The 16862-nt window shown below is 57.4% G+C and overlaps 1 protein-coding gene across 2 annotated transcripts in view; it reads left to right on the top strand.

Annotated features, from left to right (window-relative positions):
* LRRC20 (leucine rich repeat containing 20) overlaps positions 1-16862 on the top strand; it is a 111396-nt gene that overhangs the window by 58929 nt on the left and 35605 nt on the right. For both annotated transcript variants that reach the window (XM_032423857.1, XM_032423858.1), the window contains exon 4: positions 2709-2876. In XM_032423857.1, coding sequence (XP_032279748.1) covers positions 2709-2876 — 168 coding nt within the window. The remainder of the gene's footprint in view (positions 1-2708; positions 2877-16862) is intronic.

Genomic DNA, 16862 nt, shown 5'->3' with positions numbered 1-16862 from the left:
AGCAGGGGCCCGGGTGTGGCTGGTACTCCGGTGTGTGGGTACAGAGAATGCACGGGGGCAGGGTCCGGGGCTCTGCCTTCACTGCCAAACCCTGGGAGGGGCCGTTGGCACCTGAGAGCAGCTCATCTCCCACAGCTCTCTGTCCTGGAGGGTCCGAGGAAGGAGGGTGGAGCACAGAGGGAGGAGCAGGGCCAGCCACATAATCGGTGGGGCCCAGTGCAAAATGAAAATGCAAGATCCTCATTCAAAAAGCAGGAGAACAATGCCGTTAAAGGTACATAAGTGTTTTCCTTTTCCCTGAGGTCGCTCTCAGGGTGTCATGGTACTTTTCCTTTGCTACTGAAGGTCCATCTGAGTAAGGAGAAATTAGCTTTAAATTATTAGCGTGCATTTTACCTTTCATCCTTATACCGTGCCATGCCAGTTTGAGATGCAGGTATCAGAGCCCTTTAATTTGTATGTATTAAGAAATTACACAATTTGTATTTTGTGTCCCATTTCTAGAGGGTGCCTTGAGTGGGCCAGGACAAATTCAAGCCAGGCTCACAAAGTTTGGATGGAGGGAGGGAGGAAGGGCAGCCTCTCATAAGTGCCTAGGGTCTCCCTATCCCCACGATGCAGGGCACACACGCGTGAACCTTCAGGCCTGACAGCTCCCACAGTGTGCGGGACCTCCACACTCTGCCCTGGCCAGGGATGGGATCTAGGGAGGGGCAGCCAGCATCCCAAGGATCTTTTTTTTTTTTTAAGATTTGTTTATTTGAGAGAGAGAGAGAGAGCATGGGTGAGCGGGGAGGGAAGGGCAGAGAGAGAGAGGGAGAGAACGTCAAGCAGACTCCCCGCTGAGCACAGAGCCCGACATGGGGCTTGATCCCATAACCCCAAGGTTATGACCTGAGCTGAAATCAAGAGTTGGGTGCTTAACTGACTGAGCCACCCAGGCGCCCCTCAAAGATCTTTAAACCTCTACCTCAGGACGCGCTCAAACCTGGGTCGGGGTGGACGAGAGGCTCCCTCCTGCCTAGACTCGGCCCCCAGCTGCCACCCACTAGACATACTTCGGGGATGCCAGCCCAGGGGCAGGGAGCGCCGGGGGGCGGGGGGGGGGGGGGCTGCTGGCACCATGCTCCACCAGGGACGCCATGGGCACATATGCCCCCCTGATGCTCATGCCCAGGCCCCTGCCGGGATGGAGAGCTGCCACAGCTGCAGCGCAGGGGTGAGGAGCGGGGAGGCCAGCCTGTCTTGGGAGTGTCAGGGTCAAGAGAGCATGCTGCTGAGAACGTGTCCTGGCGACGCAGGGGGAGACCTGACTCTCCATGACTCCAGCCCTATTTATCAAACACAGATTCCAGGATAAAATTAAGACTTTCAGAATGGCAGCATAGAACATTCAATCTCAGACTTCTGAGCCTAGGACCCCATGTGACTGCATGGGTCACAGGCCCGCGAAGCTGGCCCCGGGGAGAAGAGTGGAGGTCATTGTTCAGGTCCCTTGGCGTTTCTGGGCCTCAGTTTCCTTGAGGCCAGACAAGGTGACAGGGTGCGCCTGAGTCAGGTAACAAAGGAGGGGCTGACGGCAGGGTCCCATGCTGACGGGGGCTGGGAGCGCAGTGGGGACCAAGGCCTCTGCTGGTCCAGCCTCTTTATCGCAGGCTCGTGGTGGTTCTGCTTCTCTGTCTCCCCTGTTCTCCTGCTGCCAGCAGGCTTCCTCTGCTTCCTTAGGCTCTTCCCCAGTGTTTATGGAGCACCTACTGGGTGCCAGCCACGTGCTGAGCGCTTGGCACACCGCTGATCGTCACTGAGCGCTGTGCTGTGGGCGGGACAGCAGCATGTAGGAATGCTCCCCGTGTGCCGGGCGCCACGCCACGTGCCTGACCCACGCTGACAGGGGACCGCTCCAACAGCAAACACTACGAGGCAGGTGGTAGTAGTATTAGTCCCCACCTGCACATGAGGAAACTAAGATGGAACGTGGTTCAGTGACTGAGGGAACAACTTTCAGGCAGCACAGCTGGCGCTTGAACCGGGCAGCGGGAGCCCCAGATCCCCCACTCTTCTAGCCCTGCATTACCCTACCTCCCCATTGACTCTTGGTTTCTGCACCCCATCCCTCTCCCTGCCCAGGGCCCCCCGGTTCTCCCCCCTCTTCTCTCTGTGGAACACGCCGGCCCAGCTCACCTTCTCACCTGGGCTCTGTTGCTGCTCAGCTTTCCCAGCAGCCGCCTGCCTGCCATAGGGCGGGAGCCCACAGCCATCGGGCCAGCCCAGCCGTGGCTGAGCAGGGGAGTGGGGTCACATGACACAGAAGGAACTTGGCAGCTCCTTGAGCAGGGAGGGTGCTAGAAAGTGGTGTCCCTCCGCTGGGCCGTGGGTATGGGGCATCCAGGGCCTGCCCGCCCTGACCTGTCCTGTTGAGACCCAGAGTTGACGCCTCGTCTGAGGGAGGAGCCGGCCCATCCTGATCCTTTGTCTAGGCCAGGCTTCTGTCAGGAGAGCCTTCCATTCCAGAGCCCAAAGCAGGGAGCCCAGCTGACAGGGCAGGGCAGGCGCTCCTCCTGCGTACACACGGAGTGAGCCCCTGGAAGGGGCGGGGGGCTGCCTGTGGCTGGGGTTCCCTCACTGCCTTCCTGGCCCAGGTACCGCTGTCCCTGTGATCTGTAGGTTGCTCCCTTTCACCCCTCTTCCTCTTCCTCCCACACATGCAGAGCTCCACCTGGAAGGGAACTTCTTGCACCGCCTCCCCAGTGAGGTCAGCGCCCTGCAGCACCTCACGGCCATCGACCTCTCCCGGAACCAGTTCCATGACTTCCCCGAGCAGCTCACCACCCTGCCAGCACTCGAGACCATCAACCTAGAGGAGAACGACATCGTGGGTGAGCGGCCCCGGCCATGTGGTCCCTGCATCTCCCACTGTCTCTGTCTGCAGTTCCTCCCTCTGAGGAGGACATGGGGCTCTGGGGTCAGACCTTCACAGACGTGAGGGCAAGGGTGAGCTTTCTGGTCTGAGACACCCGAGCACAGGGCGCTGAGCCTGGAAAGGGAAGCGTTCTGAGGCCCTGCCGCCTGCTGGGGCTGGGTTGGACAGCTGCTTTCACCTGGCAGGTCGAAGGCCTTGGCTCCCTCACGGCCTGCCCTGACCCAGCATGCCGCGTGGGCCTACAAGCTCTGTCTGGGTCCCAGAAGGCTGCCTCCCAGACGCTCCAGCTGGGACCCTATATCCATGTGCAACCACCTGAGGCCTCTAGGCAGCCGTGTTCAGAGCAGCGTCTCCTAGCTTTCCAGTGCACTTACATGCTCCCCCAAGGACCCCGAGGGTCTCCCGCCCCAGGCTCAGAGCGCCTTCCGCCTTCTGCAAACAGCAGGCCCCACGAGTGGCCCTTTACTCCTTCTGAGGCATTTCGACCTGAGCATCCTCTCCCGCTGCTGACTGATCTCCCCAGACAGCGGCAGCACCCCCCAGGGCCCCTCTGTGCCCCTCCTCCTCGGCTCCCTCCTCCAGGTGCCTTGGCTCCCTCAGAAGCCCGTCTTCAAACCCCGTTTGGTGCTCTCTCAGCCGCCTCTGATGTTGACAGTGTCAGTAATAACCCCCTTCAGTGCTGCTGTTATGTTTGTAATTGCTTTCACAGCCATTATGCCATTTGACTAAAAGCAAGAGCTCTCCAGCGGCTTGGAGCTGGATGGAGAGTGCCTGTTGCCTGCATGGGGCGCCGAGTGTCCCATCTGTGTGCTGGCCCTGGCTGAGGGGGCGCGGGACCAGGTAACCTCTGAGGTTTGCGATCCATTCTTTTATAGAGGAGTAAACTAAGGCTCAGAGGAGTCATGAGAGCGCGTCAGGTCACACAGGGAGTTGGCAGAGGTGCCAGGACGAGTATATGTGACTCTCACACTCGGCCCTATGCCTAGGATGAGGTTCCTTGTGTGGCCTCTGGGAAGGCCGTGGCGGGTGGGCTCTGGTTTGGTCTTTTCCCTCCCAAGACCAAGATCCCTGAGCGCCTTGCCCCTGAATTGGCCCCCCGTCCCTTGAGCCCTTGTGCTGTCTTTAGCTGGAAGGAGCATGTCCAGAAGTGCCTTTCCACCATGAGGCCCACCCTCCTGCGCTGCCGTCACCGTCCGGGGTCTGGCCCTGAGCCCTTTATTCTCGGCCAGGCCCTCCTTGCTGAGCCTTTCCTCCCCTGCCTCCACTTCCTTCTGCTGCTTCTCCGAATGGGGCAGTTCCCGAGCAGGGGCCACAGCGAGCCGATGCCGAGCCCAGAGCTGGGCCTGTAGCTGCAGGCAGGCGGGTGAGGACAAGCGCTGGCCATTGGCCTCCCCACTTCCTGACGACAGCCTTAGAAGACCCACGTCACCCCTCTGAGCCCCAGCTTCTTCTCAGCTTTTAAAAGATTTTATTTATTTATTTGACAGAGACACAGCGAGAGAGGGAACACAAGCAGGGGGAGTGGGGGAGGGAGAAGCAGGCCTCCTGCTGAGCAGGGAGCCCGATGCGGGGCTCGATCCCAGGACCCTGAGATCATGACCTGAGCCGAAGGCAGACGCTTAAAGACTGAGCCACCCAGGCGCCCCTCTTCTCAGCTTTTAAACCAAGGTTCTCCCCCACCCCCAGCCCAGGAGGGAGCTGGGCCCCAAGCAGGGGAGCAGGGCGTGTGGGCCCCGTGCTGGCTGCTGTACGGAGCGGGGCGCACAGCGTGGTACAGATGCCACAGTCCTCCCCCTCCCACAAGGCCGACGACATCCCTTAGCAGCAACAGTTCCCACAGCAAAGATGGGCTGTTTTGACTCGTTCTCTTGTGTAGATATCTCTTCCTTTCTGTAGAGTGAGGTAATGACTATATGTGGGAGCCTCTTACAGTTTACCAAGAATGCTCAGGCCCAGGCCCACGGCCCATCTGATAGACGTAGAAGCCTAGGCTCTAAGAGATTTCCCCTCGCCTTTGAGGCCACGTGCCTGTTGTACGGCTGGACGGGTGAAAGAGACATGTCAAAACCTGGGCTAGTGCCCAGCCAGGTCCAGTAGCAGAGGTGCGGGCCAGCCTGGCCAGGCGCGGGGGGGGGGGGGGGGGGGGGGGTGGCGATGCTGGGGACTGGCCCTGTGCAGCAGAGGCTCCCTGAAGTGCTCAGCTTACCCCGGGGCCCACTCCCCGCTCCCCACTCTGCCGCTGCTGGAGGCCTTGGCTGGTCTCCCACACGCCCCCCAAGGAGAGAGGCGATCCTGTTCCCTTGCTGGGGTCTCCTCGCTTCCATTCTCTGCCTCTCCCTGATCCATGCTAGTTACTCGGATTGCTTCTAACTCCCAAAGCCATGGCAGGCCCGGTCCCTGCTTTCCTAGCCCGGCCGCATGTGGAGGGGGCCATGGTCACAGCGGGTGAGGGCTGCACCGTCCTTCATTATGGAAATGGCTTTGCCCTTGTCCCAGCTGTAGCCCATCTCCTGCAGGATCTCATTGGGAAAATTGTAGTAGAAGTTTAGGATGCCTTAAGAGTGGCTTCTTTTTCCCCTTCAGAGCCCAAAGAAGGTGTTGGAAACATTTTTTTCCCGAGAAATAAATCTGAGATGCATGAGTTGCCTTAAGGCTGTGGTTCAGCGAAAAGAAAGCAGGCGGCTCTGAAGCAAGCCCCCGCGTCGTCAGAAGGAGACCCAGTCTGAAGGGACCGCCCCGAAGGATGCCTGCAGCCCGGCCCCAGGGAGACCCGGAGGCTTGCAGCATCCTGGGAGGGGCCCAAGCAACTCCATTCTCTTCTGCTTTCTCAATAGTGCTGCTACCCGATCTTCCTCCACTCTGGGCCAGAATGGGGGCTCCAGTTCATGGAGGGGAGAGGAGAGGGGGCCTCACTAGAGTATGTAGGCTGGGAGAGACAGGGACGCTTGCGTCTGCTTTCTGGTGCCAACCGCCAGCCGGGGCTGGTGCTGGTGCTGGTCCTTGGGGCTCACCGGGAGCGGACTACCCTCACTCAGGTTGTGCATGTAGGTGGCCCTGGTGGCCCCATGGCTGCAGCTGGTACAGAGAGTCCTCCGGTCTGTGTGCGCAAGGTCTCCCTATCCTCATCTCGGGAGCCGCCTTGCTCCCCGCCTCCACCCAGCCCCGAGCGTGGCGTCTGCCCTACCGCAGGTGCTCGGCTGCTTGGAGCCCTGAGCAAAGCAGGAGCTCCTAAGACCCAGAGGCCCTCTGAAATGACCGACACACAGGAGGGCAGACTGTGTCCGGTTGCCGGCGGTGACCCACCAGTGAGTCATGAAGTCAGATGCGAAGGTTGAGGCGAGCGGGTGGTGGAGTGCGTCCCCTCTAGCGTGGTGACATTGCTTTGTGACTTTCATTTCAGTTTTACCTACATGCACAGGTCTATGTACTGGGTTGTGATGTAAGAACGTAATTCTTACTGTGGGTCATGATGAAGAAATATCAAAAGCCACTCCCTTGAGATGCCCTGCAGAGATGTGGGGTCTGTTCTCGGCCAGCCTCGCTACGTGTCCCCCGCAACGCACACTGCCAGCCACACAATACATTCTTCCTTCCTCTCTTCTCCATCCCTGTCTCTGGCGTCATGGTCACCACCTTCTGCATCCTCCTGGTGACTGGTGGGGGTGGAGTGAGGACGGGCAGCGAGGCCTCGGCCGAGGGGAGGAGCTCGCCACCCACCTGACTGTGGAGTCAGGTAGATGACCGGGTCAGTGCCCCTGACTGTTTATCCCCGCCCGGCCGGCCTGCACGCTCCGTCTGAAAGTCCTTCCCCGTGTCTTACCATTTTCTCTGCCTGTGGCCAACCCCATCCCCCACCCGAGTCTGCAGGTCTGGCCAGGTTTAGGTGAATGTAAAACAGTGTAGATCAAGGGGCCTCGCCCCTCCACCAGCTGGTCCCCTGGCACACGCAGCAGCCGATGCCCCCATCTGGCTGGGAGGCTTCCTGGGTCCTGGGGACAAGCCACCAGGACAGTCCTGGTGGGCCATGTGTCCTTGTGAGGTGGGGCTCCCAGGAGAGCCCGGGAGGGGCTTCAGAGGAGGTGACATTTAGTCTGACAGGAGGACATGATGGATCACCTGTCTTGCGGAAAATTCCAGAAGCTGGGTCTCTCACCCCGGCAGCTGCTGCCTGTGACTGGGAGGTGGAGGCAGAAGCCACGTGAAGTTCACATTAGAACTCGATCCCGCATAGCATTTCACCAGACTCCTGGAACATGTGGGGGTGAGGAGAAAATCAAGTACTTCGGAGACTTTATTTTGCTAAGCAGGGGGCTCTTTCAGTAAATCTAGAATTAATTTTCCATGACCCTTAACTCACTGGGGTTTTTCCCAGTGTTCCAGAGACAGCCAGAGATCATAGGAAAACAAGCTCTTGCTAAGAATTTAATAGAGAAATAGCACTCTGAAAAAGCAAAGTGTCTGTATCCTATAGGGATGCTTTGGGCCGTATGTACTTGATCCTGCGCCATGCTGCTTCACTTCTTACCGTGGAAGCTCGTATTTCTTCAAGTGGGGGTCTCAGCAGCAGCGCCTGAGAACTTGTTAGAAACGCACATTCTCACGGGGCGCCGGGGCGGTGGGGTGGCTCAGTAGGTTAAGTGGCCGACTCTTGATCTCAGCTCAGGTCTTGATCTCAGGGTCGTGAGTTCAGGGCTCCATGCTGGGTGTGGAGTCTACTAAAAAAAAGAAGAAGAAAGAAAGAAAGAAAGAAATGCACATTCTCAGGCCCTTCCCCAGACTTCCTCAGTCAGAAATTGGGAGGGAGGAGGCGATTTGTTTTAACAAGCCCCTCCCCCCACCTGTGATATGGCTGCGTGCTGAAGCCCCTGCCAAGGCTTCTGAAAGCGTCATCCCCCGACCCGCAGCGTGGGCATCACCTGGGAGCTTGTTAGAAATGCAGAGCCCCAGGCTCTACCTCTGTGCTCCAAGGTCAGAATCTGCACCTGAGCAAGATCCCCAGGTGATTTGTGTGCACACTGCAGGCTGGGAAGTGCTGGTCGGGGTGCCTTTCCCGGAAGCACCAGGTGCTATCTCCGGGCCACCGGCTGTGCTTTTGCCCCCCCGACGCCCCCAAGCACAACTGCTCCGTAAGCTTCACAGATCCCACACCCCAGTCCCCCGGAGTGCTGGCTGGAGAGGAAGGCTCCCAAGTCCTCTCTCAGAATCTCTGTCAGTGGGCCCAGGAACCTACATTTCTAACAAGTGACCAAGGAGGGGGCAGCAGGTGGGACTCGGAGGACTTCCTGGAGGAGGCGGAGTGAGCCAGACAGGTCCTTCTCCACAGCACAGCCCTTTGTCCCTCTGGTGGGATGGGAGAGGAGTCTCCCTAGTTCTTTCACTGGGGCTCAAAAAATGTTTTTTTAAACAGAAAACCCTGGACGAGCAGAAGTGGAAATAATACAGACTTTTCAAAACCTAATTGCCGTGGATGCCTAGCACAGGTGTCCTGCAATGATCTCCTTTCACCCGCTCAAGCCTCTCTTCTGGATAGGACGCGTGATCACCACTTGACAGCTGAGAAAGGCTCGCAGAGGTCAAGCAGCCTGCACAAGGACACGGTAGAGGCAGGATTCTCACCCAGGTCTTTGATGGTCCAGGCCCATGTGTCTTCACATGATGGGAGAGGAGAGCGTGGGAAGCTGCATGAAGGGACAGGTGTGGGATGCCACGTGTCTGGTAGGCACTCATAAACAAGTTGGCAGGTTACAAAGGGATGGCTTTCGCCCACTGGCCTCCCTCAGCCCTGGAAAGCGCCCGTAGCTGCAGAGAAGGCTCTCCCAGAGAGGGTACACTCTGAGGCCTCATTAGCTGCTGGTTTGCAAGAGGCCGATTAGCAGACAGACTTCCTGTATTTCGCTGCCTGCTGTGAGAGGCCTGTCGGCCCCTAAGACAGGTCAAAGCCGAGAAGCTGGCCTCTTACCCTCCTCTCCCTTCCCCACCAGGCTGCCGGGCTCTGCTGGGGGAGGGGCTGGTCTGGTCTGCACACGGATGAGTCAGTGGTGTGCTGTGTGCCCTCCAGTGCCAACACGCTGCTCCGTCCGCAGCCTGTGCCCAGAGCTGCAAACGTCACTTGTGGAATCAGCTGGTTGTATCTTTTGAGCTCCTCCTCTCCACCTTGTCCCACTCGGGGTTTAGCCAGGCCCTGGTCCTAGTCGATCCGAATTGCGAGGCCAGGGAGAGGCTGTGTCCAGGCCTCAAGGGCTTTGAGAAGTCAGGCTTGCTGCCCACCCTGCAGACCCACCGACGCTCCATAGGAAAAGGGAGCAGCGAGTAGGGAATCTTGGCCAAAACAAATGCTTCTGGACCCAAGGCCCTGCCTCCTGGCCAACCAGGCGGTGGCGTAGTGGGGGCACTTCTGTCTCGGCAGCTTTCCAGGGCAGGTGCCTTGATCTGTCAGCACCAGTTGCCCTCTGAGCTTCCCCGGGGCCCAGGAGGCGGCTTGAACCACAGCAGGGAAGGCTTCTTAGAGTTTCTCCAGGCCTGCCTGCCTGTCATCACTCTGGACAGAAGGGGAGCCCCCCATGGTGATGACAAAAGCAGAGAGTTTTGTAGCCGAAAAGGCACAGGGCCGAAACCCCACTTATATCATTAGCACGAGCACATCACCTCCCCTCTGCACACCTCTGTTTCGTCCCTGCTACAGAGTGGGGAGGACAGTTCCCCCCTTTGGAGCTGGTGTCCGGGTTCACTGTGGTCACTTCCCACCAGCTGCTGGTCCTCCTGCTGCTCAGCCAGCCTGGAGTCCTGACCACACGCTGCCTGCTCAGCCTCTTCCCTCACTCCTTGCCCTCCAGCCTGCTGGCCCTCTTCTTGCATTTACCCAGGGACCAGGACAGAGGAGACACGGGCCATGGCTAAAGGGTCGGATAGAGGCTAATTAGTGGGCCACAGCATCCAGGGCAGGGCCCAGCTGCTTGAGAAAGGTTTGCCAATCCTCTGGGGCCAGCCCCTGGCAGAATCGTGGCACCCACCCAGATCCCTTGAAACCCACCTCACCTACCCCCACCAGATACACACACCCTGAAGCAGGCTGCTGTGTCATTCATTCCTGGTACCTCTCTTGCTTCCGTGAAGAGGGGATTTGAGATGGGCACTTAGTAGCTGAGAAGAGGGAGTGATCACTGTGTGCAGCCTGTCAGCCGGGCAAGGATTCGACGTGACTCGCAGGTCCAGGAGGACAAAGTCACACCCCTGGCACTTTTCTCCTGAGTCTGGACTGGGGCTGTAAACCTGTCTTGGGGAAAATGGAGCCAATCCCCTCCCTGGGCACTGAGTTTGGCTGTCCTTGAGCCCAGCCAGTTGATAGCAGTCTGAGCCTTGCCCTGCCCCCTCCCCCAAGCACTGTCACAGGGCTCAGGAGACAATGACTTGCCCTCACCGTGGGGGCTGCCTGAGAGCCACGGCAGACTCCTGCTGTCTCCCAGCATGCCCTCGTCCAGCACAACAGAGTACCATGCTGTGCCCATGAGCAGCGAGCAGTTGGTGCAGGCATCCCTCGAGCTGGCAGGCAGCTTCGGGAGGTAATCATCAGCCACACAGTGCAGGGGGCACTGGCCGCCCGTGGAGCCAGGGTGAGGGAGAGGCTGGGAGTAAACAAACAGGCTTTAACAGCAATTAGTGCAAGTTAGGCATGCCCGCACCCCCCCCGCCGACATGGGGGCAGGGGAGCTCCTGTTCACGGTCCCTGCTCATGTGTGTCTGCCCACAGGGACCGAACAAGTGGGTCTCTGGGCAAAAGACCTCTCACACACTGGGTCTCTGCCCAAATGGAATGGCATTATCTGTGCCAGCCACTGTGTGGTAAAGCCTTGATTACTCGGAACCTCCAATTATCCAGGATGCTCTTGGCATTCTGTCGGTAGCCCGCAGGGAAACAGCAAGAAAGGAGTTTTTGACGTTTTGTTAAAACAACAAAACACTTGCACGCTCCATTAGCCAGCCAGCCAGCCTCCGGCCAGCCTCCTGGCCCTGTCCAGAGTGCTGGAGAGCAACCCCTTTGCTCCCAACCGCAGAGCTCCGCCTTGCATGTGCCTGATTCAGGGAACGAGGCTTGTAGGGCCACAGACACAAATTGGGGCATTGGAAATGTCCATCCCTTTGCCAGGGGTCATTTTTCGATTGAACAGCTTGCCGTGTGCCAGACGCTGTGCTGGAGACAGAGATGGACAAAGCACGTTCCGCTGTCTCCCGGGGTTTGTGGCATGGTCAGTGACACTAGCTGGTACTCATTGACCGTTTCCTTCACGTCCGATCTTCTCTAAGCATTTTTCAAGCATTCTGCTCTTGTTGAATCCTCGTGACAACCTTGTAAGGCAGGTACTGTCCTCCCCTGGTGAGGAAACCGAGGCATAGGGAAGTTGAGTAACTTGGCCAGGGCCATGCTGCCTAGGCAGAGCCAGGGTTCCAGCCCAAACAGTCTTGCCCCAGAACTCCAGCTATTCAGAACCGTGCTTGGTACAGGGAGAGCAGATTTTGCACATAGCTGTAGGGAGATAGAAAGCCACAGCAATGTCATGGCTGAGATGTAGAATTTTGGTCAGAAGGAAGCTCCCTTGGGGTGGAGAAAAGGGTGTAAGGTAGAGAGGCAGGATTCCCTAGGCCACTTAGGCTGTCAGCCTCGCTCCTGACAGTTCTCTCTCGCAGAGCAGAAAGGTGGGTAGCGTCCCAGGACGGAAGTGCTATGTGCGGATTTTCACCAGATTCTCCCATTAAGCCTCATGGGTAAGACCAGCGGTGTACAAGCTAAGCTACACATTCAAATCATCCGGGGAGCTTTTAAAAACCCTCATGTCCAGACCACACTCCGTGCCAATTAAATCAGAATCTCTGGTGGTGGGTTTTGGGCTTGAAGATTTTTTAAAGCTTCCCAGCTGGGCCCAAAGTGCAGGCATGATAGAACCATTGAGCTGGACCAGACCTTCCATCAACACCTGCATTCTATCCTGAAGAAGCTGTGACCCTCCTCCTCCTCCCAGTGTCTGTCCGCTGTGTGTGTCTGTAGCTACATCAGGATGAGGAAAACCACAGCCTGGCCATGACAACTGACACTTGGCTGGAAGGGTGGCTGGGGTGAGCTCTGTGGACTTGCATCTTTCACTTGGAGTTCCCCTTTTACACTGACCCTACTGTCCCCTGCATGTCCCCCACCCTGATCATGGTGCTGTGCTGCCCTGGTGCCCACAAAATACTCTCTCCTCCCTGTAGCACAGCACACTTACCTAGCATTTTCTGAAGGAACTTGATCTAGAAGCCAAAGGCAACTGACAACATATGGGTAATAAAACAGTGGGCCGGTTCCCAGAGTACAAGTTTATGCCAGAGAATCCTAGTTTAAGTGTGGAGTTGGCCTGAGCGCCAGCACCTTTCATGCAGGAGCCTGCAGTCCTGCTGGGGTGAGCTACTCAACGTGGCTCCCCCGTGGTGTCCTGGGGGTGCTCAATCAGGTTAAGTAGTTTGAAATTGGCCACAGTGGGAGTATTTGCACCACAAAACATCGGCAGATGTTCCACATCGGATCTTTTCCTCCTCGGGGAGTGGATTGTGAACTATGAGCCAGCACGCCACTGGCTCAGATCTCCCCGCCTCCTGCCTTCAACCTAAGTTTTGTTTCTCAGAAGCTGGTTTCCCTGGGGGTCGGAGTAGGGGGCTACATAGCTCATTCCTATCTGCTGGTTGTCTTAGGAGCTTTTCTTATTTTTCACGTAGTCAGGGAAGTCTTAGTTCTCTGACAGTGGTCTTAAACCTGAGCAGACAGTTTTGTAAAGTTAGCGTTAGGAACCTTGTTTGGCAAGCATGGAAAGGATTTTCAAAGGAGCCATTTTCACCTCTGCCCCCCACCCCCGCGCAGGGAGAAGAACCTTTAGGGGAGGTGATTACTCTTCATCTGCATATCCTGTCATCCCCCCCCCAGACACTTGTCATACACACAGCAGGTTAGACAGTTCTGGTCCTCCACGCGCTCTCTGCCAGCTGGAGGGAGGGAATGGCAGACGCTTACTGAGCGCTGACAACCCAACTGTCATTCTCTGGGCATTTGGAGGCCACTAAAAGAGGCCCGGAAGAGCCTGGGGGTGGGGGCTCTGGAGGGGCCTTCCAGGGGCCCAAGTGAGGGAGCTGTTGTGGGGAGGGGGGAGCAGGGACATCAGCAGGGAGGAAGGATAGGCACGGAGAGCAAAGACCGGAAATCTGCCCGGGAAGATGAGGGCCAGGCAATTTGATTTCCTTCCTCAGCTGTCTCCAGACCAGCCAGTAAGACTGCATCCCTTAGGAAGACTGTCACGATCCGTCTTGGACCGCCTCTCGGAGCCTGGCCTGGGGGGTGTGCGGGAGGTGACGCCTGTCAGCCCGCCTTTGCTGGCCAGCCTGGGGATGGAGGCGGAGGAGGGGCTCACAGCACCGACTTCTCTCCTCCTTCCTTCTGCTTTCCCCGAAGCTTGTAGTGAAGGGGGGGAGGGGGGGAGTGTGTCTAGGTGCATTAATGGAGTCTCTTTTTTTCTGAGTACCGTTGACAACATGATGCTACATGAGTTTCAGCCATACAACACAGCGAATCCTCAAGTCTACACCTTATGCTGGGTGCCCACAGCAGGGCAGCTGCCGTCTAGCTCCCATGAGTGCTGCCACGGTCACGGATTCTTAAAGCACTCTGTGCTTTCTGTCCTCTCACTGGGGTGCCCGCCACACCCTCCACAGCTTGGTAACTCCGTCCTCCTGTGACCTCAGGAGGCAGAGGACCATTTGAAAGATGAGAGGTGGGGGTTCAGGGAAGTTGAGGGGCTGCCTGAGGTGGCGCGACTCTAAATGGCAGATCCGAGGTTAAGGACGGGGTCTCTGCCCCATCCCCTTCCCCCAGATGGCCTCTCTTTCAGCAGGGGGCTTCCAACTTCCAATCCACACTGTCTTCCCTGAGGGCCGTGGCACTCAGCTTGCAGGATTGTCAGGGGCATGCGGTGTCCTCTGTACCTCTGGAGGGCAGGGGCTACTTCCGTGTCCTTCCTGCGCCACCCTCCCCACCTCCCGCCCCCACTAGGATGCTTAGGCCAGGGCCCTGGGGTAGGCTCAGTCATTGCCCGCGCCTGGCTCCTTCCAAGCCTTCAGGAGGGACAGACCCAGCCATGGGTGAGGAATGTGAATGTGAGTGTGCCCTGGGAGCTTCCTGGTTACAGGCATGATTCTCTGTTCCGCTATATTACCGTAGTTTACCTGCTTGTCTCTTGCGGCATTTTGAGTGGGGACATGAAGCTCGGCTCAGCTTAGCACTGCATCCTTGATTTAGTTGGCTAGGTTTCCAGGCGCCAAGTGTTGCATCCAGGCTGAGGAATGGGGATGGGCCGGCTGCTAGGCCAGCCTGGATCCTTGAGCATGAATGTGCCCACAGGCACCGGGAGAGGCCAACGTGGCTTCCCAGGCGCTGGCCTCAGGCCCTAGGCTGGGGCGCCGCCCCTGTATCTTTACCCAGGATCTCAGGGGCCATTGTGAGGAGGTGTCCCAAAGAAGCAGACTCCACACTCCCCAGAGTCCTGCAAAACCAGGAATTCTGGCCAGAGGCGTTTGTCCAGGTCAGGGGCGAGCCAGCCAGCCATGTGTAAACTCTCTAGTGCACTCCAGCCTGCGGCACGGTGTGGGGCGCCATGTGGCTTCTAAGCTGCCTGGGAAGCCAGACAGCTTGCGCCCTGGGCCACCAGGCTGGGGAGTCTCGGACCCTAATTCCAGAAGGGACCTTAGAGGTCATGGGGCCCAGCCGCACCCAAAGCAGAAATCAGAGGGCTGGTCTCTGCTGAGTTCTGTGTTGGCGGCTCCCTTAGTATCCTTTGCCACCTCCCTGTGCCCAGACCCCTCCCCCTCTCAGGGTCTTTTTACACCATGGGTGCCACACGTTTGAAGAATAGTGCTCTGGAGTGACCATTTTTATCAGCGCGTCTCTAGCAGGTCCCACTGGCACAAAACAAGTTTCCCGGGCAGTGGTGCTAATGACTGGTGAGGGAAGGTCAAGCTGACCTCGGGGAAGTAATTTCCTCTAAATATACCCCACTTGGATTCTGCTATTATTGATTACTTTAAGCTTCCACAGACATGGGCAAGAGTCTGGATGGCTGTCTGCCGTGGGAGGAAGGTCAGGCAGGGCATGGGGTCGCCGGGCTGCAGCCTAGTGAGGTGACAGGAAGAAGAGGAGCACCGTGCCCCACCCATACAGCCTTCGTGGTGCCCAGTCCAGGTTGGGGCCTTCTTCTCTGCCACAGGCCTCTGTGGGGCTTTAGGCCTCACTGTGGAAGTTCCTTCCCATCACCACCAGGCACTGGGGTCCCTGGGAAAGTCAGAGGAGCAGGACTGTGGCTTCATAAAAGGATTCTAGAACCTCCCGTCCTACATTCTGCAGTCACAGGCTGAGAGATGAAGGAACCCCAGAATGCCTTGTGGACTCCGCCTCTCGTTATCTGTAATGGTGAAAATTGGAAATAAGCTGAGTGTCCCTCTGCACACCATGGGCTACCGTGCAGTCATAGAAATGCCACTGACTTGCAACCCGAAAAGGTGTTTACATCATTGAGAAAAGCATGCTATGGCATAGGATCTAGGCCTTTTTTGAAATCTAGATGCACCTACCATGTACATGCATGTTAGTAAGTTGGGAAGGCCATATACCAACACATTGCCAGTGATTGGTTCTAGATGGTGGGACATAGGTGATTATGGTTTTGCTCAACAGTGTTTTCTCATTTTCTGAATTGGGTGACTGGTGCTAACGGGCCTGCAACCTATCACACAGCCTTGGTTCACAGATGCCTGGTCCTGACTGGCAGGTGTGCACGGAGTGGGTCAGGCCAGGCGAAGGGCCCCAGCTCTTGAATGTGCTGTGGTCAGAGCTGCTTAAGCAAGTGGTGGTGATGGCGGAGCCCAGCGTGGTCCCAAGCCTGAAGGAGCTTATGATCTGGTTTAGGAGGCAAAACATCCATCCATTCATTCATCCAACACAGTCATTGAGCACCCCGTGGGCACTGTGCTAGGCATTGCATTTACAGGGTGAGCAAGCACATTCCCTGATCACAGAACACAATGCACAATGCGTGTCTGGTAGACAGTGTTATGGGAGTTGGTTGGGGACCACAGGGAATGACAGAGGAGGTGGCCTTGGGGCTAGAATATGAAGGTGAGAGGGAGAATTGAGGCCCTCTTCCTCTCCATGTGTGCCAAAGTCCCGAGACTGGCTTCTGTTATCTCCATGATGCCAGGGTGTCTTGTGGCCTTGGGAAGCTTACTTAACCTCTCCAGCGTCAGTTTCCCCGTCCACAAAATGCAGATCGTTTCATATCCTCCTCCACCCTCCCGCCATCTCTCTCTCTCTCTCTCTCTCGTCAGGATGCTATGAGTATAAATTTTCTTCTTTAAGCCTTATCCAGAAACTTCTAGTTGGCCTCTTGGGCTTGTCGCTTGCTAGCTTGGCTGCTCCACTTGGTTGACTCTGCTGGTTTTGACAGTCTGGTGGCCCCCTTGCTCCGTCCTCAGAGCTGCTTCTACGACTTGAGCAGTTACGTATGTCGGGGCCCGGAGCTCCACCTACTTCCGGCTCTGCACCTGCGAAGCTGCCCCTGTCTGTGGCAGAGTGGTTCCAAGAGCTCTGCAGACCCTGGGGAGGCCGGCCTGGTGGTGGATTTGGGAACGACAGCTGGGAACTCTCTAGGCCTGGAGTCGTGGGGACTTGCTCCAAGGCGGGGCCACACCTGGTCTTCATGTCACATCCAGCAGACCGAGGGCAGGGGCATCACAGGAAGACCCCCCTCCTGCTCTCATGAGCACCAGCCACTCTGTAGGTCACTGGCCCCCTCCCTGGCTCAGGGATGAGGGGCAGTCAGGAGTCCAGAGAGAGAAACGTCCTAGTCCGACCCCCTCTGGAGAAACTGAGGCA

The sequence above is a fragment of the Phoca vitulina genome, unplaced genomic scaffold, assembly GCF_004348235.1.
Source record: "Phoca vitulina isolate PV1807 unplaced genomic scaffold, GSC_HSeal_1.0 scaffold29, whole genome shotgun sequence".
Classification (NCBI taxonomy): domain Eukaryota; kingdom Metazoa; phylum Chordata; class Mammalia; order Carnivora; family Phocidae; genus Phoca; species Phoca vitulina.
This window is presented reverse-complemented; position numbering and strand designations above follow the sequence as displayed.